General features: G+C 40.9%; 1 protein-coding gene across 1 annotated transcript in view; it reads right to left on the reverse strand.

The window, feature by feature from the left end:
* The window catches only part of vegfc (vascular endothelial growth factor c), a 146,188-nt gene that overhangs the window by 36,803 nt on the left and 82,219 nt on the right, over positions 1-27,166 (reverse strand). The window contains exon 4 of the mRNA XM_039810919.1: positions 21,907-22,046. Within this exon, the coding sequence (XP_039666853.1) occupies positions 21,907-22,046 (140 nt within the window). The remainder of the gene's footprint in view (positions 1-21,906; positions 22,047-27,166) is intronic.

Here is a 27,166-nt window from a genome sequence, read left to right on the forward strand (position 1 = left end):
AAAGTGCTCCGGTTTATTGGCATTTTTTTAAACCAATCACAATCGTCATGGACGTCGCTATATGCCGGATAGACATGTGAAGCATAGAAGTCTTCCTGAATTAACTTACATTGAGCTTCATCAACTACTTGCATTTCCTAACTAGGGCCCGAGCACCGACAGCGGGGAAGGCCCTGTTGAAATTATTATTCCTTCTTCCGGCAAATTAATCGCCTTTTTGAGGGGCTTAACATACTGAAAAACTCACCAAAATTGGCGGTTGCATCAAACCTGGTGAAAATGTACGTATTTTAAGGGTTAAAATACGTAAAATAAAAAAATAGCTGGCTAGCGCACCCTACAAAGTTAAAAAGAATTTAGCTCCTGCAGTGTATTTAACGTTGACTAACGAAATGCGGTACACATACAGTATGTAGCATATCAAGATGTACAAAAAAGCTCATTGGACCCATACCCTTAACGCAACAGGAAGTCCACCATTTTGAATTGAAAGTTCGAAATTTGAGCGATTTTAGCCATTTCCACGTCGTACTTTAACGAACTCCTCCTAAAAATTTCATCTGATCAACTTCAAATTTGATCTGTACCATCGTAAGACCTTAAAGATGAAAAGTTATCAAAAGAAAATTTCGTCATAGGGCATGGCCGTGGTACACGTGGCAATTTTGTGCGTTTCGCCATCGAAACAGGAAGTGGGTGTAACTTGAGTGTACATTGTCCAATTGCCTCGAAACTTTTCAGGATTCATAAGAGTCCAACCTTGAGGACATCTAAAGGCCGATATTTACTCAAGTGGAAACAGGAAGTAGGCCTAAAAGTCAAGGTGCTATACTTTAACAAATTCCTAGAGATTTCATCAGATCGACTTCAAATTCGGTCTCTGTCATCTAAAGACCTTAACGATGAAAAGTTATCAAGGGACTGTTCGTTATTTATTTAAGGGGCCACCAGAGGAGTTTTGGGATCTTTAGTCAAAATAGACTTGATCCTCCCTTTGCCAGTAATACATTTTCTATGACCCTCCCCAGCAATTTGTTGATGCCTTCTGTACTGGTTTGCGCTTGGCAAAGATGTACAGATGCCCTTTGTTTTTTTACAGCCATGACATACATGAATTAACCTCTGCTTTCTCATCTACACATCACACTCCACTGTTATGGTGTGGTGGCTATTTACTCACTAACATTGTTGTGGAAACATAATAAGCATGGAAACTAAATGCACACTTCCTGCATTATTGCATTACTTCAAAAACTAAGTTACTCCTCTAGTAAACTAGTATTCACATGAAATAAAACAATAAAACATTGAGACCATTCAACAAAGCACACTTGGTAACAAATTCAACACACAAACTGGTTGCTATGGACTCGTCACTAGGCTTCCTCAGTCATTGTATATTTTAGCATATAGGTAAAGCTGCCGAAGCTGAACATTATCCAAAACATATATGTTTATTTTTAAAGCAGATTTTAAATGACATTGTAACAATTTAACAATTCGCCCTAATGAAATCCAATAGCGGCACGGTTGTCTTGGAACGCAATAGACAGACGGTGGTGGAATGCCCCGACACTTAAATTCAACTAAACTAACAGTGAACAATCAGTGTTCGACCTACAGTGTTGAAATGCCTCTCCAAACGCAGAAACAAAGCACAATCACACCATAAAATGTTAAAGGTCCCATGGCATGAAAATTTCACTTTGTGAGATTTTTTAACATTAATATGCGTTCCCCCAGCCTGCCTATGGTCCCCCAGTAGCTAGAAATGGTGATAGGTGTAAACCGAGCCCTGGGTATCCTGCTTTGCCTTTGAGAAAATGAAAGCTCAGATGGGCCAATCTGGAATCTTGCTCCTTATGAGGTCATAAGGAGCAAGGTAACCTCCCCTTTCTCTGCTTTGCCCACCCAGAGAATTTGGCCCACCCATGAGAGAGAGAGACATCATGGCTTTCAAATGAGCAAAGTGGCAAATTGACAAGGCCACACCCCCACCCTCCACTTTGCCCCCCCCCCTCCTCCTCAAAAGCTACAGACACAGAAATGGTTAATAATAAGGAAAGCTCATTGTGGGACTGGCTTTAGTGGCTGTAATTCTGCACCACGGCTGAATTTCGGGAAAGAGACTTCAGATCCAGTATTAGGGGACCACTAAGGTCTATATAAAAGCATCCAAAGAGCACCATGTCATGGGACCTTTAAGACACGTAAAAGACACGTTTTAAACAATGCAATTACCCGTTTCAGCCACCAGGGGGGCAGTGCCCCCCAGCCAACTCATGGGTCAGATCCATCTGGTAGCAAAGGAGGGCCGAGACTGAGAGCTACATGGAAAAATATGCACCAAACAAGCCACTTTGAAATGTTGATGTTTTCTAGAATACAAAAGTTGGGTGCCCACCCGAGACTAAGGCCGGTTACACACTGGAAGCGTCGCGCGAGCATGTCAGCTGCGTGGCGTGTCCGTTTATATTTCGGCTCCCATGTTAACAGGTTAGAGCTTACACACTGCCGGCGTGAGACGCATGCGTGCTAGAAATAGAACCGACGCCTATTTTTCACGTGAGACGCGAGCGTGTTGGAAGCGTTTCCAGGCAAAATAGAATAGGAAAATATGTGTATATGTCATTTAGACACAAATACATATTAATAAATGACATATTGATGTTTGAAAGTCTAGGTTTTGACATCAATGTAGATATAAATGTAATACAAAATTTCAGAGAAAAATTTTCAAATATTGCACCTGTCATACAGAACGAAATATTATTTTGCAAACATATTTGCAGTCAATACTGCCGACGTTGTCTTTCTTTAATCAAATCAGTAGGCTGTATATAAATGGTAGGATAGGCTACGATAACAACGTAGTGTGTGTTCTGAGTGACGGTCCAACATCAGATAGGCTAAATAGGCTCTTTACAGCTACACAAAGTTGTTCAGACAGCCCACTTAACCATTTATCAGTTTGAATCTGTCGGCACTATGTCCCGAGATCAGCCCTCCCTGTACCTAGCAGCAGGAGCAGCGCCGCGTCAGACACGCTTCTGGTATGTAGGACACAGAAAAATCCACGCAGCTGACACGCAGCTGAGATGCAACAGAAACGCCACGCTCGCGAGACGCGTGCAGTGTGTAACCGGCCTAAAACATTTGGGGTGACCCTCCCCTCAACAAAGAATAAAAAGACATGATCCTCCAGATCCAATTTTCCTCCAGTGGACCATTCTATAAATACTGAAAAGTCCCTAAAATCAAAACTTTTCGTCCAAGGGTGTGGGCGTGGTCTGGCGGCCATTTTGAGCATTTATCGATGAATGAAGAAGTTGTTTTAACTTTAGTGTACATTGTCCAATTTGGCCGAAATTTGTTACGATTGACAATAATCCAGCCCTGAGGACATTTTAGGCCAAAATTGAGTCTTGTGTGAGGTATACTGAACCCAGCAGAGACTTCCTTTTTCATTGGTCATGCTTTAACCACGCCACCTTTCACAGCTAATTAACTGTATGACATAGAGTCTTGTGTGAGATAGCATTGAACTCAGCTGAAAATTCTCTTTTCATTGGTGATGATTTGCAGTGTCTGAGTGCCGCGCAAATGCATGGCCACAAGGAGTGGCGTCCGCCAGTAACCCCAGTGTGCAAGGAGGTGCGAGGGCCCGTCCAACGCTGCTTGCAGCTTTAATGCTATTTATTTCTGTTTTAATGCCCAAATCTCACATTATGCTTTTGGTCCTCTGTTGTCATCCAAAAGTGTCATTCATGTTTGAGTCCACACCTTTTGTCTATTCTTTTAGGATAGCATGTTAGTTATTAGCCAATGATTTGTTGTATTTTTAAAGAGTAACTTAACTTGCAGCATTGATGCTGGATGTGTTAAGTTACTCTTTATTATACTGTGGTCTGTGTGATTCTGGTAACACTGATAAAAAGTGTTAATGGACACCTACTAAGCAGTTCCATTGAAAGAGTCTGTTCACCGTTTGAAATAAATGGGCCTCTGTTTACTCCAATTATTTATTTTTAAGACTTTAACAAGCTTACAGCTTTAACAAGTTTTTTTTATTGACTTTGAATCCCGCTACCATAACGTTAGCTTTCTGGGTCGTAGCTGAGCCAAAGGGTTCTATGAGCTGAGCAGACTAGAAATGTCTCCCGTTGCCAGCTCGTATCTAAGGTTTGTCCTATTTACTGGAGAAGTGAACTTTTCCATTGCATAAGAACCTTATGAAATGGTAATGATTGTTTCAGGTATTAGTCAAACCCTCAGGTGTTACCAGAAACAGAGTTATGACTTTAAATTGTGACTGCCAAATGCATTCAAATATAAATTATTGGTCTTAATTTTTATTCTTTGGCAAGTGACATGGTATGGTAGTGGTATGGTATGGTGGTTTATTCAATTATTTGTTTTGTTAATGCATGTTTTGTGATGTGATGTTTTCTGCTCCTTTTCATTCAGTACTTGGCATTTTGTGTTTGCATTAAGTTTGTTTGTTTGATGAATGAAATAAACTTAAATAAATAACAAAATATGCAGGACAATGGTCTTATCCCTTTCATAAATGTGGCAGGAAAAGTCCAATTGTTCCAAGTTCCTCTAATAAATCCAGTCTAATCTCATTTCACATGATCTTCAAAATGTTTACAGCAAAGTCTAAATTACCCTAAAACTACCAAAACAGGCCTCATCTCTTTCTATCTGATCTTCAGACGGCCGTGAGTGTGCAGAAACTGGGTCAGAAACTGCACTTAATTGGTTCAAGAAATGGCATTCCTCTGTGATCTGTGTGCGTGTGAATGTTAACTCTCTTAACCCACATGATAAGCCATTTGAGGGATTTTAGACAAATAAACACCTTGATCAAAGAAAGATTTCCTGGGTCAGCTTCAATCAGATGGTAAGGAGGGAGAAGGAACTATCAGAGGATTATCTCTGATGAGATGTCTCTGAGAATTCTACTGCCTCATATCACTGTTTGGAATCAGAAATGCTCACATACAGTAGCAGGGCTTCTAATGCTATATGTATCCAGCTTCAGAAATGTATAAAATGCTTTAATATTGAATATTATGCATCTAAGTGTATAGTTGTGTGTGTGTGTGTGTGTGTGTGTGTGTGTGTTGTGTGTGTGTGTGTGTGTGTGTGTGTGTGTGTGTGTGTGTGTGTGTGTTAGTGCGCTTGTGAAGCTTTTTACCTTGGAAAAGGCAGATAAGCACAGGGAACCTGTGCTTATCTGCCTTTTCCAATTCCCTGGTAATGGACAGTTGTGTTGCGTTATTTAAACAAGCGATCCGTAGTTGGGGAAATGAAAGCCTCATGTCTGTGAGAGCAGCCTCAGTGAGAGCTCCAGTCAGCTCACAGCGGGGGCAGTGAACAATGTTTCTATTGCATAAGAACCTAATGGGAGGGGAATGATTGTTCCAGGTATTAGTCAAACCACTAGGAGTTACCAGAGAAACAGAGGTTTGTCTCCTCCAGACTGGATTACTGTAACGCACTTCTCATCGGGATCCCTAACAAAAGCCTGCAGAGACTGCAGTATGTTCAGAACAGTGCTGCAAGGATCCTGATGAGAGTGCGAAAATATGATCACATCAGACCTATTCTCCATTCACTTCACTGGCTTCCCGTTTCCGCCAGGATTGAATATAAGGTCTCCCTTCTTACCTACCAGTGCATGTATGGAAATGCCCACCCCTATCTGAAAGAACGACTCACCCCTCTAATTACAACTTGATCCCTCCGTTCAACAAACTCAAACCGCCTCCTTCTCCCTAAGACTAAGCTCAGCACCATGGGTGATCAGGCTTTCTGTTCTGCCGCTCCTCGGATCTGGAATGCCCTCCCCGACCATCTGAGGGCACCTTAAACTATTGTGACATTTACAAAAGGACTAAAAACATTTCTTTTTAGGAGAACTTATGAGTTTTAACTAACCCTGCAAGTCTATTTGTATTTTATATTGATGTTTTTACCATGCTTTTATGATCTTAACTGTAGCACTTTGAGATTTGCTCCAAATGTAAAGTGCATTACAAATAAAATTTATTATTATTATTATTATTATTATTATAGTTATTGTTTAAGAAAATATTTAGATTGCAGGAAAATAGAAAGGGATGGTCTTACAAACATTTTGTTATTTGGAAAGTGACCATGGTATAAGTAAGGGATAAAGGCCCTGAACACCCATACAGGTGTTTTCAGTTAATGTGGCTGATCGGACCTCTTTCCAGGACTGTGTGGGTGTGTTTAGACTGATTGAGTGATATCTTACTGAGTCTCCAGTTAGTGTTTTTGCATCTGTTAGGCAGGACAAATGACAACTTTATCATTCTTATTGGTAGAAAGAAATTGTGACCTAATAAATTCACATCTAGGCTCCGGCCCTCCTTCAACCTGAGCAGAATCTAATCAGCCAGAATAACTGAAATCACCTGTGTAAGTGTTCAGAAGCTTTAATGCCCAATGAGGTGTCCATTATTAGGAATTAAAAGACTTCAGAAGTTCTGGCCATGATAATGGACACATGCTTTGGGCTTGTTGTTGTTTCTTCAGTTTTTGGCACAGCGCTGTGAAACATCAATCTACTGTCAGCTGCAGAGGAAGCAGGTGAGGGAACAAGAAATAAAAACAGAAACTCTCAAAATTGGGGCGTTTTCACACTGACAGCCTTTAGTTCGGTTGAATCGAACTAGAGTTTATTTGCCCCACTGGTGGCTTCGTTTGGACAGGTGAGAACGCAGCAGTCGAACTCTGGTGTGCACCAAAAGCGGACCAAACAAGCGTACCGAGACCTGCTTGAAGAGGTGGTCTCGGTACGCTTTCAATCGAACTATAGAGCGGTTCGTTTGTAGTGAGAACGTGATCCGTACTCGAACCGCACCAACTATATGTACTCCGCAAGTCTGAGCTAATGTCTCCTGTAGTCAGGTGTGTTTAGCAATCTGCGATGCAGCAGAGCAGCAAACTGTAGCAGCTTGCAGTGTTTCTATCACAGAAATCGACTGCGGTCAAGCTTGCCATCTGTCACTCGTATCTCCGTGGTCAAACCAGCTGCCGCTAAAATTGGAGACAGACGCCGGCAGAGCAGAGCGAAGTCTCGTGACCAGAGCAGATGTAGTAACGTCTCTTGTGAAACAATGTATGATAATTTTAACGAAATGAGCTGGTTTGACCACTAGACCAGAACACAGGACCTTCTTCCTGTATTTACTTTCTTGCTCCTGCCCCCAGACATATCCGACCAATAAGAGGGCTGGACGTTCTTGCCTGATTTGTAATGACGCATTTTGGTACGCTTGGATTTTTCCAGGTGTGAAACCAAACCAAACCAAACCGACCGAGGGCAAATCGCTCCAAGTTTACTAACTCACCTACTGATTCGGACCAAAGCAAACGAACTACAGGTGTGAAAACGCCCTCAAACTGCCAATACACTCATTAAGTCGTTTCATGTATATATCGGTAGTTTAATTTAAAAGAAATATAGAGATTTTATGATTCATTTCTGTGTGAAAGGGCTGCAGACACCTCGCATAAAAAAATATAAATAGAAGACTTACGCTGCTCTCTGGCTGGTATCACCAGTTTCAATGATCATAGTGGAAGTGCTCTGCATACGTTACGCATCCAATGCAGCCGGACCATAACTTATACCATGGTCTGGGCGAATACTTGATTCTGATTGGCTGCAGGGTGTCCATTTAAAAGTGATTTATTTCACCTCATTCTTTCCCCACTGACTTCTCTATACATGTCAGGGACACCATGTCCTAAAAAAACCCTACAGGTTGCCATTGTTTAAGCTTTAAAAACTCCTACAGGTAGTCATGATTGTCTTTCTGTTGATCCCAGGAATTCATGTATTCTGAAAAGATCAGCAGATTATGATCCTCATGTAACTGAGTGTAGCTCTGGATGAGTGGTTGTCTGTTGCTGTAGTATTGACAGCAATATGATTATATTGATAGCTGCAGACACAGCACCCCTTCTCTTCTCTGCTTCTCTTCATAGTCGTCAGATTCATCTACCAACCCTTGTAGAGCTGGCTCAGGTTTGTCTTGTACCAGCTCTTAGTTATGCTGCTATAGTTTTAGACAGCCGGGGGACTTCCTTTGACCCACTGAGCAGAGGAGCTCAGTGGCTCCTCTCTCTCCATCTGTGTGCATTCATGTCCCATTAATGCTTGTTACAAACTTACTCCCCGGAGTCCTTATGTTTTCTCGCCTTGCAGTTCTCCTTGGATTAGGGTGGCACCTGGATCGTGTTTGCAGCTGCTGCCGTGGTCCTGCTCGACACCCTGCTATGCCCTGTTACGCCCTAAACTGCTACTACTATTATTTCTAGTTATAGTTCCACGATCTTTATTGTTACTATAATTGCCACTTTTCATCATACCAACTGCTATAACTATGAATCATATTTCTGTATATCTGTATCAGTGTCTCTGTCCAAACCGGCAGTGACAGATGCTGCCCACCAAGAGCCTGGGTCTGTCCGAGGTTTCTGCCTAAAAGGAAGTTTTTCCTTGCCACTAAATTGCACTAAATGCTTACTCTTGGGGAAATTGTTGGGTCTTTGTAAATTATAGAGTGTGGACTAGACCTACTCCATCTGTAAAGGTGTTTCTGCGGTAGCTCCATTTTTAAAAACGTGTACCAAATCAATGCTTTTATGAAAAAGTGATCATTTTTAAACATCTTTAATATTCGGCACATATCACCTGGCCTTTCTGGTCCCCAGAAACAGATTTGCATGTCAGTCTTTTAGAAACTCATAGTATTGGCCATCATTCCTCATCCGTCACTTGTGATGACATTTTTGCAAGAGGGCAGTAACTTGTGCAGTCACATGGTCAGACCTATATTGTTTTGGGCTTTTTAATTCCATTAGATAGTGATAGCAGAAAGACAGGAAGGTGGGGAGATGACACACAGAAAAGGTCGGACTCAAACCCGGACCACTGCCAAGGACTCAGTCTACATGGGGCGCACACACTACTGGCTGAGCTAGAGGTCGCCCCAACAAACCTCTATTTGATTTATTTTATCTGTGGAGGTGAAATAAAATGTTACCACAGTTGAAATGAAAGGATATAGTCTCTCACTGCCGAAACTAAGCGGGGCTCAAAAAGACTTCCTGCAAGCTGCAATAAATAGATTAGGGGCAACAATTTTAACATTTGTCTCCTCCAAATACAATACGATGCAACTCTATTATCAGTTGACATCGAAATTAATTTTGCATTCCCGAAAATAAAATAAAAAATAAAAATACTCACAGAGCTAGACAACAATTAGCCTACACATATAGTAGAAAAATGAAGACGTCAACAGCCAGGGCTAAGAAACAGGTTTCATTAGATCTTAACCGGCAGCACACTGATTTTGGTTCAGCAACAAGAAAGACAGATGTATAAGAGTTCTTAAGTCTGTTTTATCTAAACAAAGGGACTCTGAAATCGCCTGTAAGAAGGCAAAAGTTGGTGTTAATACCGTCTTTATGGTAAACATAACAAAATGGTGAAAGTACAGCCACATTCTCATTTTGAATAAAGAGCTGCTATATAAAGAGTAAGACAGCCAGCACGTGTTGAACCTGGAAGAAGCTGCTGATTCTGATGAGGAACATTATAGTAAAGCACAATACAGAGATATGACACACACAAACACACACACACACACACACACACACACAAAACCCCCCGGTCTGGCTTAAATTAAACACAACATTCAGGGAGCCGTTGACTTGGACACAGACAGCAGGCGGTGTTATGTTTGCAGATGGACAAATTGTTTGACATTGTGAAAGAGTCTGGTGATGCCATAGACACAGTGTGATTTCATTTCACACATACTCACTGATGGGGAGCGCGGAGGGGAGAAAGAGAAGAGTGAAAGAAAAAGATAGTGAGGAGAAAAAAAAGAGAAAAAGAGATTTTTGAGACAAAAGGCTGCTGTGTTTCTCTCACTTCACCTAATGTGAAACATGTTGGAAGATTTGTCGGTGTGACAATCTCTGAGATGCGTTTCCTTTTCCAGCCATAATCTGACACGCTGTGTTTAATGTGTGTGTGTGTGTGTGTGTGTGTGTGTGTTGTCAAATACCAGCACGTATCAACATTCCTCTAACACCATAAGTGGTCCACACACACACACACACACACACACACACACACACACACACACACACACACACACACACACACACACACACACACACACACACACACTCTTCACAGCATGAAGTGGATTGTGTGAATCACTACAACATCCAGCATACCCTGTGAGAAGACTGAAACTGTAGATATGTAGGGAGTGCATACAAATGATATCTGTTTAATGAGTCCATTCAAAAGTCAGAAGTTGTCTAAATGCTTAAGATTCTCATGTCATTGACAGAACATCAGTCATATTACAGCAGCTAACATCCTACAGGTTAAATTCCAATAATATGTCTTGTGAACACACACACACACAGACATACACACACACTAGAGCCCGACCGATAACGGATTTTTAAGGCCGATATCGATACAATATATCGGCCGATATATATTTTAAAAAAACAATCCAGAAACTCGTAACAAAAACATAAACAGATTTCCCTAACATTAGTTATTTGTAGTTATTTATGAGTCCTCACTAAAATAATATGATAATGCAGTTTAAAAACAAACTTGTTTGTTTAATTGTCACAAAAGAACAGAGGAACATCAAAATATACTATAAAATGCATTTCCTGCAGAAAATGCGTGGAATGCTGAATAGCTGAATTGCTAAAGCTAAACTGGATGAATAGCTTAAATCCGTAAGAAGAAGTTCAAGTAGTGAGAATAGTTGAAAAAGTGGAAATCGTTTTAATAAGTATGAATTTCATTAAAAAGTTAAAAGCTGACGCTAAACTGAATTGTTGGCTTTAAAAGTTCAAAGATGCCAAATGATGTAGAACATTGTGAGTTCTGAATTTATTTATTAAGTATGGAAGACTTGCAAAAATGCTATGAGAAACATGTATTAAAATGCAGAAATGAAAGAAAATGTTTAAAAAATCTCAAATGGATTGCACTGCACTGCTGAAAAACTTGGAATTTGAAATGTAAAAGTGTCAGTTGGAAGCTGAACTGCATTACCTTAATAAGCTAACAGTGGAAAAACATTTCAATAAAAGCTGGAAGCTAAAATGTAATACTGTCAAAAGTGGAAGTTCAAATAAATTGACTAAAAAGGCTGAAAGTTTAAATACTTTGTATTATTATCAGCCATATCCATTGCGTAGAACAAACAAGCATGACCCTAAAGAGCTGAGAGGTGAATATATTGCCTGAAAAGAAACGGGCTATATATGGATGAAATCACAAATGACCCTAGAGGGAGGGAGGGAGGGAGAGAGACAGAAGGAGGGAGGGAGAGAGGGAGAGAGAGAGAGGAAGGGAGGGAGGGAGAGAGAGAGAAGGAGTGATAGACAGAGAGAGAGAGAGAGTGAGAAGGAGGGAGGGAGAGAGACAGAGAACGAGGGAGGGAGGAAGGGAGACAGAGAAGGAGGGAGGGAGACAGACAGAGGGAGCAAGGGAGGGAGACAGAGGGAAGGAGATAGAGACAAGGAAGTAGGGAGGGAGACAGAGAGAGACAGAGAAGGAGGGAGGGAGGGAGACAGACAGATAAGGAGGGAGACAGACAAACAGACAAAGACAGACAGAAGTGGAATGCAAAGGATATAGACTAATGTTCATATTAATGCCTGTAGTATTCAAGTTGACTGTCTGTGAAAGGGTTGTCATGGCTACTAATGACCTGGGACCATGTTTGTAAACATCCTTTGATGTCTGTGATGAGATCTCTTTGATGTGTAATCAGTTAACGACCAGAGCACCTGCTCTTAATATGTCACCTGTGGCACACTGCAGCTATTCAGAGACACTGAGAGCGAGCTCTCAAATAAAGGCTCAGACTGCAAAAACGATAAGGGGTATCAGTCAAATGACGTAATCGTGACCACCACAAGGCCTTTGTGAACGTATCAATATAAAATGTATGTGCATAAACTTAAAAATGTGGGCATATCAGCGATTTAAAATAGTGGTTCGCTATGCATTTCACTCAGAAATGTGGAGGACGTTTAACATGGCAGTGAATGGAGGAAGATGTGGAACTCTTGTCATTTGGAAGCTCACCGAGCCAAAAGTATAAGTCATATCGCATAACTGAACATTGGCTGAAACTAGACAAAAATACCTACATATAAATTGTGTATGACAAGTAGATATTGTGGGCGTGAGAGCAATTTATAGAGAAGGGACAAAGCTTCGCTTTTTCGAAGCTTCACACTTTAGTTGGTGACATCATCACTCTAGTACACACCCAATACACACTCTGTTTAATCAATAAAATTTCCTGAAATGATCACTAAACTTAAACAGCTTTTTCACAAAAACTGTAAAAGATATCAAAACACTGAGCACACCCCGAATACCTGAATATTTTGTGAACAGTTTAAAGTTTGAATCACGTCTGTAGGTGAAAGAATGTAGCTGAAAGAGCTGAAAGAGCTGAACATTTTAAAAGTTGAATGGTTTTAATAGCTGAACATATGCAGAAGTAACGGAGCCTCAGGATATTTCCTCCACATTTCCTACATTTAACTTTATATATAGAAGATATATTGACCGATATTGATATTGAGCGAACATTATCCTTGCAGATATCTAGCTACCTTCGGCAGAGCTAACTAACGTTAGCCCCGCAGATATCTAGCTACCCCCGCAGAGCTAACTAACATTAGCCCTGCAGATAACTAGCCACCCCCGCAAAGCTAGATGGCATCAGGCCAGTTTTTGTAGCTCCAATACTCTGAAGCAAATTTGGAGCAAATTTTTAATTTCCCATATATTTTCGTAATACTGCCTACAATTGACATCTACACAGTTATTTTCTCGCCTAAAACATCCTCAGAAGTGAATTTAATAATGAAATGGCAGACGGAAATTGTAAAAAAGAAAGAGAAATATTGGTAGTTGGCCGTTTGTGTTTGCCTGTGCTTCTGTTTCGAATTCTGTAAAAGGAGGCCGCATTTGTGGACCACATTTGAAGGAGACTTCGAAATTAAATGAAATGGGACAGCCTGCGTCGCGCTGGTGTGACGCAATTAGCCTCCAAAGGCTGCAGCCCCTGAATTGGGACATAGCTAGTGTATACAAACTATGTATATCACTATAAGTGTATTTCCATCTGTTTTCATGTACATTTTCAATTCGCAAAACTGCCCAGGTTAGGGTGACCAGATTTCCTGGAACTAAAACCGGGACACTACAACACACGTGACCGTGGTCATATTTTTCAGAGAAAATTGAGTCTGCTTCCATGTAAATTGTCTTTTCAGGAAACCGGGACCTGTAGTAAGTAGCAGTGAGTGATTGGGAAGTACTACAGCAATCAGAATGAGAAAAACTAATTTTATTTAATGTTGGTGAATATGTTTCAAAGAAAATTGAGTCCTGCTTCGATATAAATTGTCTTTTCAGGAAACCGGGACCTGTAGTAAGTAGCAGTGAGTGATTGGGAAGTACTACAGCAATCAGAATGAGAAAAACAAATTTTATTTAATGTTGGTGAATATGTTTCAAAGAAAATTGAGTCCTGCTTCGATATAAATTGTCTTTTCAGGAAACCGGGACCTGTAGTAAGTAGCAGTGAGTGATTGGGAAGTACTACAGCAATCAGAATGAGAAAAGCAAATTTTATTTAATGTTGGTGAATATGTTTCAAAGAAAATTGAGTCCTGCTTCGATATAAATTGTCTTTTCAGGAAACCGGGACCTATAGTAAGTAGCAGTGAGTGATTGGGAAGTACTACAGCAATCAGAATGAGAAAAACTAATTTCATTGAATTTTGGTGAATATTTTCCTAAGAAAATTGAGTCCTGCTTCGATATAAATTGTCTTTTCAGGAAACTGTGACCTGTAGTAAGTAGCAGTGAGTGATTGGGAAGTAGCCTATACAGCAATCAGAATGAGATTTTTATTTCATATTTTCCAGAAATAATAACTGAACTGTACGTTTTGGTAAGTAATGCAATCATCATGAAAACAAATTATTGGTGAATATTTTTTCAAGAAATAGCCAACATTTTGCTTTCATTGTTGAGACCTTTAACTCACTCAAGAAAAAAGGATAAAGCAAAAAAATAAAAGAGAAGCAAATGGGTCTGATGTGTTCAATTTAAATGGGAACGAGTGATTTCTTTAAGTTTCTTAGTTGCCCAGATATGTTACGTTATGTGCGAATGCGCAGCTTCATTAGAAACTTGGCACCTTGTAATCATTTCACCCAGACCATCATCAGAGCACACAGCTCGTTGGTATGTAACTGCTAACTACTCACGCAGTCTAGTAATAATGTTTAAGTCACTTATATGTTTGAGCACTGAACGTTTACTTCACTGTGTCAGTGTTAGTTGGCCGAGAGTAACTTGTAGCTCGCAAGGTGCGGTTGCTCAGCGATCCGGATGCATTAGGCTATCATTAGCCGTTTGCGTTGTGCTGATTGTTCGGAGCACTCTGCTGGTTTCAGGTGGCGGTGGTGATGGCGGTGGTTTGGTTCGGTGATCCATGGTGGAGCGCCGCGTTATGTTGCAATTGTGCGTGTGTGAATCCTTTGGACGAGGCACATGGTGTCATGGGTTCTGTGTTCTGTGACGGCATCCATAGCAACCAGTGACGGCAGATTCACTGTGCGCATGCTCCTCTGGCGCTAGGCATTCTGGGTGATGCAGTCAATGTTGTTTTAAGCCAGTTTTACCACATTTTGATGGTGTTGCAGGCTTCTTTTATTTCATTATTTACATGATTATTATTATTATTATTATTATTATTTGAATAATATATTTACATGGTATATTTGAATAATATATTGTCATTATTTGTTTGTTGTATTTCAGGTTTATGACCTGTGGTCATTTAATTTAAAATAAACTTAAGGACAGTTCATTTCATTTCTGACGTCTTAGCAATGTCTTTCTTGCTGCAACTCGACCTATCAAACCTGCAGCCCGAAGTCTTCTCTTTACAGTTGAAACTGAGACTTGCTTATTATGACCACTATTAAGCTGTGCTTGAAGCTGTTTTCCGGTGAGCTGCCTATGACGCAAGCTGTTGACTCTCAGAAACGTGTCTTCTGATTCTATTGTGGCTTTGGGTCTGCCAGACCTCTTCCTGTCAGAGTTTCCCCCAGTTTCTAAGTGCCTTTTGATGGTGAAGAATACTGTACTCATTGACACTTTAACTTTCTCGCAATTTCTCTGTAATAAAGACCAACATTCTTAAGTGTTATGATGGTCTGTCTCTCTTCCATTCCATGTCTGGTCACCCTAGCCCAGGTGCCTGCTGATGTTCAGAGGTCAATGAAGCCAGCAGTACTCCATGATTCGATGAAGCACAGAACCAATCCTGAGGTCACCTAACTGGATCCTCTCCCCTCCCGAGCTACACATTTTGTCCATTAAGACTCAAAGGAGACAAGGGACATCCTCAGCAGAGTCCACCTACTGACAACACTCTTTAGCTGTGTTGGAAACACTCACTCACTAATTCCTATATAGTTTTAATATAGAAAACGAAAAGCCAGTTTTCGCGGGTGCTTCTACTTCTCCTCTGGGAAAACACGATGCGTTGCATTGTGGGATACGGGAGAAAAATGTAGGGTAGATAAAATAAGAAAAACTTTGTCACGAGTGACAGAAATTTGTTTTTGACAGGGCAGGCTCAAATTACATAAAATACATATAAGAACATGAAGATACATAAAGAAACATTGACCGTACAAACGTGCAAAATGCAAAAACAGTGCAAGAAGCCTAAATGGAGCTGTTTAATGTTGTCTATTTATGAGGTACACCGTATGTACACTCAAATTAGCTGTGCCTTGTGTTTTTTTTTTATAGTGGACTATATGGTGAATGAAATTAACTGCTGAGAACACTATATAGTGCACTGTTTCTGTGATAGGGAACGGTTTCCAACACAGCTTTTGTGCTGAAAATAATGTGCGGCCAATAGGCCAGGTTGACATGTCATAGCAGGGCAAACACATGTGAAATCCATCCCATTAATGATGGTCCCATTCTGTTTCAGCCATCCCAGTGAGCAGCGCCTGCATGCTAGCTCATACCAGGGCCCTGGCCAACCTAATTGGAACAGGGCCGTCATTATCGGGATTATTACACAGGTGTTTGACCTGCAATGACATGTCAACATGGCTTCTGTGAAAAGGGCCCATTGTTGGCAGCAATGTCAACTACACATTACTGTTAATTATTAGACTAAAACATGCACACCAAATATAAGGGACACATGCCAGAAAATACACCATGAACCACTTCCTCATGGGATCCTGACTGTCAGCGGGTATTATGGAGAGGTCATACTTCAGCTTGGTATTCACTTTAGGAACATACACACATGGCATGGCTCTGTGAAGTTAATCAAGATGTGAGTGTTTCCTAAAGTGACACCCCCTGTATACACACAGCGCAGGAAGCAACATCTGCAACAATAGATTCAAACAATCTTTGCGCCTGTGTGCCAATAGGAACACACACACACACAGCTCAGAAGAAACCGACGCCTTTGGGTCCGGACGGCCATACAGTAAAGGGCAGCGGGTCGTATTCGAACCCCCCACCGCTGCCAAGGACTCAGTCTACATGGGGCGCACACTCTATTGGGTTAATGAGAGGTTGCCCCTATTTTAATACTTTAAAACTTTTACTTTTTTAATGTTCTAAAAAGTGACTTTATCTACTACCAAAGACATGTTCTGGTACAAACTGTTACACTGTTACATACTGTTAACGGAGGCTCAATGTGCACCCGCGAGCATGTACGGCGGAGCGAGCTCGCTAGAGAGTGACTGAAGAGACACGGACAAAGAGAAATAAAACGGGTTTTTGCCGAATCATCATAAGGAAATGTACTTGTAGCAAGCAGCTCACTATCACTAACGTTATCTACATTCATATTAAGACAAAACAAATTATATATTTAGTAGGGCTGTCAAAATTAACGCGTTAATTTTTGCGTTAATTTTTTAATATTTAACTCGTTATAAAAAAATTAACGAAATTAACGCAGCTGTGTTTGTGTACTTCATGTGGCGGCTGAGAAACGTAATACGTCTCCATAAGAGCAGGCGGCGCTACTCTGTATTTGTAGCATTCACTACGTCCACGGGTGTTCAACAGCAATGTACCGCAGGTTAATAATTGGGAGGGGCTTACCTGATTGAAGTACCGTCCAGTCAAAAGTTGAAACATGGACCAGTAGGATCCCAAAAAGAAAAAAAGACGATGTGTTAGAATCCAGAAATGAATGAGCACGGGCTATAAACGGGACCGAGTACTAGTTCCGACATGTTGTCTCGTCAGGAGAGATGCGCACCCGGTAAGCTGCTGTTTCGCTACATTGAGCTGCGGTTTAAGTTTGTTTGTCTGTTGCTCTACGCTGTGCTGCCGATATGTACGTGCGATTTGTTTGCTTGATAACTGTTACGTTGGTCACGCTGATAAAACCTTATTTGCAGTCTGATGTTTAACGTTGTCGACTCGATTGTATCCGTGACTATATTCCAGTAAATGTTTGAAATTGGTGCGTCTCACTGTCACACAAGCTACTTCCTGGTTTCCCGTGCTGGAAGGGGCGAAAATGTAGTCAATCGCTTTACATTGGTAATGGATTGCTGTCCACAGCGTCGCTATCTAAAACTACACTCACTGTTTTCACTTTAGGCCAACATACACCTTTTGTGGTTTTGGGTTACTGGTTTAATGTGTAACATTGATATTGATATTGATGTGCATTTCTGTGTTTAGATATATGTGCTTTGCTTAGTCATTCAGATTAAACACTATGTATGTTATAATATTTATGATATTAAGTACTGCCTAGATTGTAATTTATATTCTATATATATATTTGTATATTATTCAGAAAATGGTATATTAGGTATGTGGCTAATATTGGGGGTGGTGACAAAAATCTGCTCTCAAGTCGGACAGTTTCTAGCCGTTTCAGCAGCCTTCAGCAGGACTAAATAAGCCAAATTGTTGCTGCTGTTGTTCTGAAAGATATTAAACATTCTGAACTTAGCAGAACATTTCCTTGTTTGTTTTTTCTTCATATTTGCAAAGTTAAGTGATTTAGCATTTAAATATCCATTACTACAAGCTTCAGTCTCATTTTAAAAAAAGCGATTAATCGCGATTAATTACAGCAAATTGTGCGATTAATTAGTTAAATTTTTTTAATCGATTGACAGCCCTAATATTTAGCTACAAAAAGCCTGGAAGTCGGAAGTTAGGACGGAAGTACAAAGAGTTTCTGCTATGGAGATGATACAGTGTCTCGTCGCATTGGTGTGAACTGGCAGGTTTTAGAACACTGCAGACGGACGTGTTGCAAGTAGTTGCAAGTTTCAACTCATCTCGTCGCAAATCTTTGGTCTGAACTGGACTTATTATATATATGTATATATGTATATATATGTGTATGTTTTATATATATATATATATATATATATATACTCATTACAAATCATCCCCATTCTAAACCTGCCAGATAAAAAAAAAAAAAAAAAAAAAAAAAATTATATATATATATATGTATATATATATGTATATATATATATATGTATATATGTATATATATATTATATATATATATATATATATAATTATAGATAATAATTAATATATATATATATAGGAGGAGCAGATGTAGACAGAAACACACACACCATAACCAACAATGGAAGTGGAACCATGGACTGGACCAAAGGACCCAGTGGATCGAGAGACCCGGACAACGAGACAGAACAACGCACCACGTGGAACGATCACTAGACCGTGGACCGATCTGAACGAACGAACTGAGTTCCATAAAACCATAAAAGTATGGAAAGAAATATAATGATTGGCCCCAGAGTAACGGACAACACCCAGGAAATCCAAAAGGACACAGGGGTGCAGAAAAAGGAGAGCTCTATGAATGGAGCCATCTGATACAAATGGAGGAAATAGGCCATACGGAGGCAATGGAAAAATGGGACCAATGGACCAACCCAATTACACAACACGAATGGAGGACAGCCACTTGAAAAGTAATGGACACAGGGTAAAAGAAAGAAATGGAAACCACAACAGTACATAGAAATGCAAAACATGACAAACAAAACCAACAGGAAACCATAATAAACGTGGTAGTGGACCGAAAAAGTAATGGATTTGAAAAGTAGCCACACATATCATATATTAGTTAAAGAATGAAATGAAATAACATGGATTTAAACACTAATTTAAACTTATAAAAGGAATTAAAGCGGAAATGAAGCAATGGAAGCAGGAAAACATAACAACACAAAATGAGGAAGCAATCCACAAAAGGTGAAATGCGCATAGGGGTGCTATAGTCAACATATACAAGTTTGGGCCTTTTATTCCCATCTGAGGTCGAGCTTGTTGTATGCAACGCCAAACGGCACTTCTTAATAAGAACTTTATAACTTCATAATCATAAATAGTCGAAGCGTAGGGTCTTTTGGAGCTAAAAGATAACAGTTGCCCCTTTCTGCTGGTGTTTTCTTTGTCTTTCTAGCCCTTACAGAAGGTTTTGCATCCAGCCTAGAAGTCCAGAGTTTTTCGGGTCTTTGTGAAATTTATCCATACTGTTACATCCAAGATTGATACACTGTGTGTAAGAAATGTTAATAGTTTGTCCATTATGAGTTATAATGTTCAATATGTTTATATTTCCACTGGATGACTCAAAATATATAGAACTGTAGATGTGTTGCTCGTTCGGCATGCCGCTCTGATGATTTGTACCAAATTTGGCAAAGATCGGCCATAAGTGGGCGCTATAATCAACATATAAGTGTTTTGCCCTGTTAATCAATATTAATGGAATATTTGCAATGGGAATGTATCAAAGACCTTGCAGCTCACACTTCTCAATATTTACCAATGTTTACCTCCTACCGTTAGGTTTTGCTTTTCACTTTCGCGTGCTCCCCTGGTGTTCTACAATAAAGAAACTTCTTAACCCACCTGACAAAGTTTCTACAACCTTCACAGTGGACAAATGTAACTCTTTTCTTCCACTTTTTCAATCCAAAATCAACACCATTCGTATACGCTGATACCGTGCAATTAAACATTGCAGTTGGTGCGAGAGTCTGTCATAGTGTGATTGGTTATGTCGGTGGCATTTTTTTTTTTTTTAAACGACGTGCGCCTGTGAGCACCCACGGAGGAAAACATCAATCGGCGCCTATGACACCATTTACAACAACCTGACCACCTCCCCTGCTCTTTCAACCACCACACCTGCCTACCCCCCTCCACCCTCTCAGTCACCCTCTCATTTCTCTCTGCTGTCCCCTGTGGTCAGGGGGGTTAAGAAATTTGTTTATAGTAGAGAATTGTTAAAGGTAGTCTGTATATGCATGGAGATGAACTGTTAACCACTACATTTGCAACGGCAGAGTACAGCAGACCTTGTGCATCAAACCTATTGATATTCACCAACGTTTGCCCCCCCCCCCACGTAATGCTTCAGGTCCCGCATTGGCGCAGCTTCCCGGGTCATCGGGGGCGACTGCCGCAGCTCCCCGGGCGTGCGGGGTCGGAGGCTTGGGCCCCGTCATAACTGCTTGCAGTTCTAGTTTTGTTTGTTTTTCACTCATGTTCTCCCTCCTGTGCGGATTGCTGTGGACGTGGCTTAGCTGGCAGATGGCTCCAGGTGAAGCTCATTCCCTAATCAACCTCCTGCAGTATTTAAGGCTGGCTCTGTGATCCACTCGTCGCCAGATTGTACAGTCTACTAGTGTGGTATAGTGGCATCCTAGCTCCCTGTATTTTCTGTGTTCCTGGTGTTTTTTGCTTGTGTAGCTGCAACTATTTTTCTGTGTTTGTCTCATGTTGCAGCCTGCCTTGCTCGTTCGTGTGCCTGCCTGCCTGCCTGCCTGCCTGCCTGCCTGCCTGCTTGCTTGCTCCTCACACCTGCTTCTCTCTCTCTCAGTAAGGATTGGACTCAATTGTTTGTTGGACTCTGGAGGAGGCCTACCACATGGTCATCACACCAACGTCACGGGGCACGCTCTGGAGAGCACACAGCACCCACCACTCACCACTGGAAGTATATATATATATATATATATATATATATATATATATATATATATATATATATATATATATATATATATATATATATATATATATATATACACACTCCAGGGACACGAACACCGGTTTCCTGGGTGAAATTTTGTGTTCCCCTTAACTTCTGCCAGGACACAAACTACGCTTCTCCGCAAACACATTGCAGTGCATTACTTAAAGCGCTCATATTATGCTCATTTTCAGGTTCATAATTGTATTTAGAGGTTGTACCAGAATAGGTTTATGTGGTTTAATTTTCAGAAAACACTATATTTTTGTTGTACTGCACATTGCTGCAGCTCCTCCTTTCACCCTGTGTTGAACGCTCTGTTTTAGCTACAGAGTGAGGCATGTAGTACCTAGGTGAGGACGCTAGTAGCTAGGTGAGCATTGTAACGTGTGTTACAAAGTAACGCACGTTCGTCACGGAAGTAAAGGCTGGTCTACAATAGACCTGTTTGGAGCAGTTGGTGAACAGTGTTTTCTGTTGGAGATGGTAAGTCCCTTTGGGGTGGACTTTGGGCTTTTTCACTTTGTAAACCTATAATGTGCACAAAAAAGATATATAACACAATAAAGGAAAGGGAAAAAGCCAAAAAGCTTAATATGAGCACTTTAAGCTCTATGTATGAATGGTTCCTGGTCCACAGAGACAGAATGATGCAGTGACAATGAACACTTACTCAGACAGGGATCTCCTGATGATGCTGTGAACTTGTTTGTAGACGTCCAGTTTGGACAGACAGCTGCACTGGGTGTGGTTGGCCACACTGACGGTCACCGGCTTGGTGCCTTGGGTGATCGGCACTGTGATCTCAAACAGCTGCAGAAAGAATAAAAAGAGAGGTTTAGATACTGTGGGTATTTCATGTTTTGCTGTATTTTTGTTTGTCTTGTCTTATGTGTGTCTGCTGGCTGTAAAAATAATTGCCCCTTGGGGACAATAAAGTTACCTTGACCTTGACAAGAGTCAGAGAGAGACAGGGTGAACAAGACAAGGATAGAGAAGTGCAAGTGAGGAATGCCAGTGCAGTGCACTCTGTGTGCTTCTGTCAGGGCCGAGCAGCACAAGTGCAAATGACTGGAGTGGTACAAGAAATGAAAGTAATAGTAAATAAAATATATAATTTAATTTATTTTAGGTAGCCTTCAATTAGATTTGATTGTGGTCAAGTAGATGTCCCTACTACCAAACTGGTAAGAAGTTTTGTCTCTTAAGGGCCATTCACATTGTACGCGCAAACGGCAGCGCTGCGCTATGAAACCCATTATTGTCAGTGGCTCGCGCGCGCAAGAACGAGCTCTTGCTCATGCCGCGGTCAAAATTCAACATGGTTCAACTTTGACCGCGGCACGCGCGAGAGCTGCCGCGGTGCACTGTGACGTGCATTCAGGTGTCTGAAAAAAACAGAAAAAAGTAAACGCCCAATACACGTGGATCCACAAATGGAACATGGACGAGAGGTTGATTTTGGCCGTCAGCGATCTCCCAGAGCTATGACGTAAATTTGCGCTGCGCCCGGTGGCAAGCACAACAAATATAGTTGGGAATAGAACAACCTAGCGGTGAGTGCAGCGCATGACGCATACAATGTGAACGGGCCCTTAGGGATCTACACGGTTACGTAAAGTTCCAGTTTACCTAGTCTGGCTCAACGGATGTACTGTACTTTGCTGGGATGAAGCCTAACATACATACAACAATTTAGCAGTAATAACAAATGAGACACAAAATTGCTGAACTTAAATCTACATTTATTTAACACTGTTATTTTCTGCATTGTCTCTGCTTAGTTGTAGCTATAACTTGTAGCATAGTTTTAAAAACGCTTAGGAAAAACAACATTTTCAAACTGCTCCTTTGACGTGTGGACTGCCCCTAAAAGGCTTCACGGTTACACTTGCTTACTGTCCCACAACCATCCCACACAACCCGTTCTCATTCCGAACTCGGAAAAAAAACGTTTGGGCAGTGTCCTTCAGCATCTGATGCGACGAAGAAGGCACCCTTCGGCGTATTTGTGTAACGTACTGGGGAGAGCCGCAGTTGGATGAGATTTAGCGCGTGGTATGTAAGGGGAAATTGCTGCGGAAGGACAGTGGTTGGGGTGGTGGATGGGTAAAACACCGGACTTTCACTCAGGAGACTCGGGTTCCCCCCCCCAGCGTGTGGCGTTTTGTTTCCCCGTCTCCGGCGTGTGTTTCCTGGCTTTTGAGGCGTCCTTTCCCCGTTGTTTTTCTCCTAAACCCAACCTCCGCGATTCCGTTATTGTCGCGCTTCACCCGTCCCGACCAAGCGCGTCAAAAGGGACGAAAAAGGGACGGCAATAGTGGCGACCAAGCACGTTTACATGAGACGCTAAAGGAGACTTTTAACGCAGTAGTGGCGACCAAGCATGTTTACATGAGACGCTAAAGGAGACTTTTAACGTAAAATAAGAACGAGAAAGGCTCCTGACCGAACGTCCTTATTTTACGAGTTGGGTGTGAGAATGTGTTGTCCCACATGAAAAATCTCATAAATGTTTCTTTATCAGATTCTTGGGAGAGAGAGCAGGTAGGAATTGAACCCTGGGTCGCTGCGGTAAGGACAAAGCCTTGGTACACTCTACCAGGTGAGCTACCAGGTCACCCTGAAAGCTGCTAGATGTTTTACCCGTCAGGAGAAGAAGTGGCGGCTGGGGAGGTCCATACAATAGTTTTTCGAGCCCTGTAAGCTTGTTGAAGGCTAGCTACCATGACGCTGAGGTCTGGCCGGTAGGATGGAGAAATTGACACAAGGATTAATGCAAACTTGGTTCTATAGCAGCCATACTGACACGGCTGCCTGCAGATGTGTCTGCAGACCCTTTTTGTTAAGACCCTGTGAGCACAGGCATTGGCCAGTGCCCATTATCTCAAAATGGCATTAACTGGCTTGATTATTCTATCACTACTACAGTTCACCATCCACTAATTAGGGTGAAGCTTTTTGATAAGAGTCTCGTTTTCTGTTGCACCCTTCTACATCAGACATTAATCTTGTTAACCAAACGTTACTTTAGTGTGGATAAAGACTAGTCTACTGGTTGAATCATGTATAATGAAAGGCAACCAGACAAGCAAAACATGAATTGCAATGGTAAATATTTAATTTTAGCTGCTGCAGAAATACCCATTTTCTTCCTGACCAGACAGAAGATTCAATACACATTTACATGGAAGGTGATGTGAAAGGGCCTCAATGCAACGTGAATAAGTAGCCAAACCCAAATCAGTCATTTAGTCAGTCAGAGACTGTTCTTTTTGATCACAGCAATGATTCGTTTGTACCAAAGATTTAGACAAAATAGAACAAACATGGTGCTAGTTCTTTTTGCAGTCTGCTTTGAAACGCATGCATGGAATAATTAAGTAGTTGAATGGCTAATCACTTGGAACAATGTTCCAAGTGATTAGCATTACAGACCAATGACATCGGTTAACAGCCAGCTGATCATTGACACTGATTAAGCAGCTGCTTTGGCACTAATACTTAGGCTACATCTACACTACTACGTTTCCATTTTACAGCGGTGTATTGAGACAAAAACTATCTCTGTACACAGGGGTTTTAGCTCCAGTAGCCGAACGAATCTCCGTCCATATCAACAAGTCTGACAACACATATCACATGACACACATTCACACACACTGGACAGTGTAGTGCACATGCATTTTGGTGTAAACAGGGGGCAGATTGTCTATCTGCGGTTGAAAATCATGGATGTATAAGTTGAAAATACAGAAAATACTTTGGAGAAATAACGATGGTGAAAATTAAGAGCAGGGATTTATTAGCTTGGAGCAACTACGAGGTGGAACTGTTACTGAAAGGTATGAAAGTTACCTAACTGATAAGACTGGCTGATATGAGTCGTTGTTTCCAGAGGTGGAAAGTAACGAAATACATTTACTCACGTTATTGTATTGAGTAGTTTTTTTGTGTATTTTGTATTTTTAAAGTAGTTTTTAAAATCGGTATTTTAAAATGTACTTGATTACATTTGGAGTGAAGGATTGTATTTCGCTACATTATAAATCCCATCCGTTACTGAGTAAAAAAAAACAAAAGACGAAAGGAAGAAAAAACATCGAGCCCTGAATGACTACACCATTGGACTACACCAGACCATAGACTGTAATGCACCCTGAATGCAGCAGCATTCTTTATTTTGCACGAACCAACGTATGCAGCTTCTTCTTCTCTGGTTGTAAGTCGCAATTAAAAAGAAGTAGAAGAAGAACTGCACCGTCGGACCTGGAACTGAGTGGGAGCATGGACGTAAATGAGCTGTTATCATGGACATGAGCATGGACGTAAATGAGCTGTTATCCCTCAAAAATGACTTGACTGATGCAGAATGCCCACCGACATCTGAAGCTTGGCTAGATAATTATGCTGCAAAAGCAACAAGGCATCCAGGGATGCAGCAGTCAGGACCAGCTTTGTGACAAACTACAAAGTCGCCAAAACAGTAAGCCATTTTCTGAAGGGGAGTTTTGGTGGACTCTGCTGCGCTAATATTCCCAGAGAAAAAAAGAGACGTTTGAGAACGTGTCGCCTGACATAAAATTAATATTGAGCAGAATTAAGTTTAGCCTATTGGTCCGACCCTCCACAACAGTCCCTGTTTCTCATGTGGCCCCTTGGGAAAATGAATTACCCACTCCTGCCAGGGCAACGTACGTAGGAGACTGGCTAAATTAATTCACATACATCTAATTAGCTCATATGGGCTACTTAGGTGTGTAGAAGCTAGCTGCTATAGTCTGGGCTGTGAACATTAGGGTCTGTTTATATTAATATACAGTATCTCACAAAAGTGAGTACACCCCTCATATTTTAGTAACTATTTCATTATATCTTTTATCGGGACAACACTGAAGCAATTACACTTTTGCCCAATGTAAAGTATTAGTATATAGCTTGTTAACAGTGTAAATGTCTGTTACTAAATAACTACACATTGATTACTTCGTCTAAACGCTGGCAACTAAAGTCAGTCCACCCTATAGTAAATTTCCATAGAGGCAGGCAGATTTTTATTTTTAAAGCTAGTTATTACATGGATTCAGGGTTACTATGCATCTCCCTTGGCCTTTGGAATTAAAAATCCCCCCCCCACATCATCACATACCCTTCACCATACCTAGAGATTGGCATGGTTTTATGTCGGTTAGCCTAATAGCTGGTTTGATTTGCATTGAGAGATGATTTTATGGAAAGTACCCCATGCCAATCTCTAGGTATGGTGAAGGGTATGTGATGATGTGGGGGGGCTATTTTAATTCTAAAGGCCAAGGGAACTTTATCAGGATGCATAGTATCCTGGATCCATGAAATAACTGGCCTTTATAATAAACATCTTCCTGCCTCTATGGGAATTTAACATAGGGGTGGACTGACTTTAGTTGCTAGCAGTTTAGACATTAATGGCTGTGTGTTGAGTTATTTTGAGGGGAAAGCACACTGACACTGTTATACAAGCTGTACACTTAATACTTTACATTGTAGCAAAGTGTAATTTCTTCAGTGTTGTCCCATTAAAAGATATAATTAAATATTTACTAAAATGTGAGGGGTGTACTCACTTTTGTGAGATACTATAATTAACAGTCTATGGGTCTAACCCATTTATGGCGAAAAACACGTGATTTGGCCTTGATTTGCATTATAACTGTTTGTTTGTGAAGAAAAGTAGGATGGCCCTCAGAACTAACAATGTATGGTACTTTTACTTTCAATTGATTGTTTGAAAACATTTTATGGGATGGTCCAAACTAAAATTGCACATTATATCTTTCTAAGGGTCTTAAATAACGTGTGACATGGGTTATGTTGTTATTACATGTGTATACATTTGTATAGATTTTATACCCTTGTATAGATTTGTCTTTAATTAAAAACAAAAATAGTTTTGG

This window comes from Perca fluviatilis, chromosome 1 (genome assembly GCF_010015445.1).
Source record: "Perca fluviatilis chromosome 1, GENO_Pfluv_1.0, whole genome shotgun sequence".
Taxonomy (NCBI): domain Eukaryota; kingdom Metazoa; phylum Chordata; class Actinopteri; order Perciformes; family Percidae; genus Perca; species Perca fluviatilis.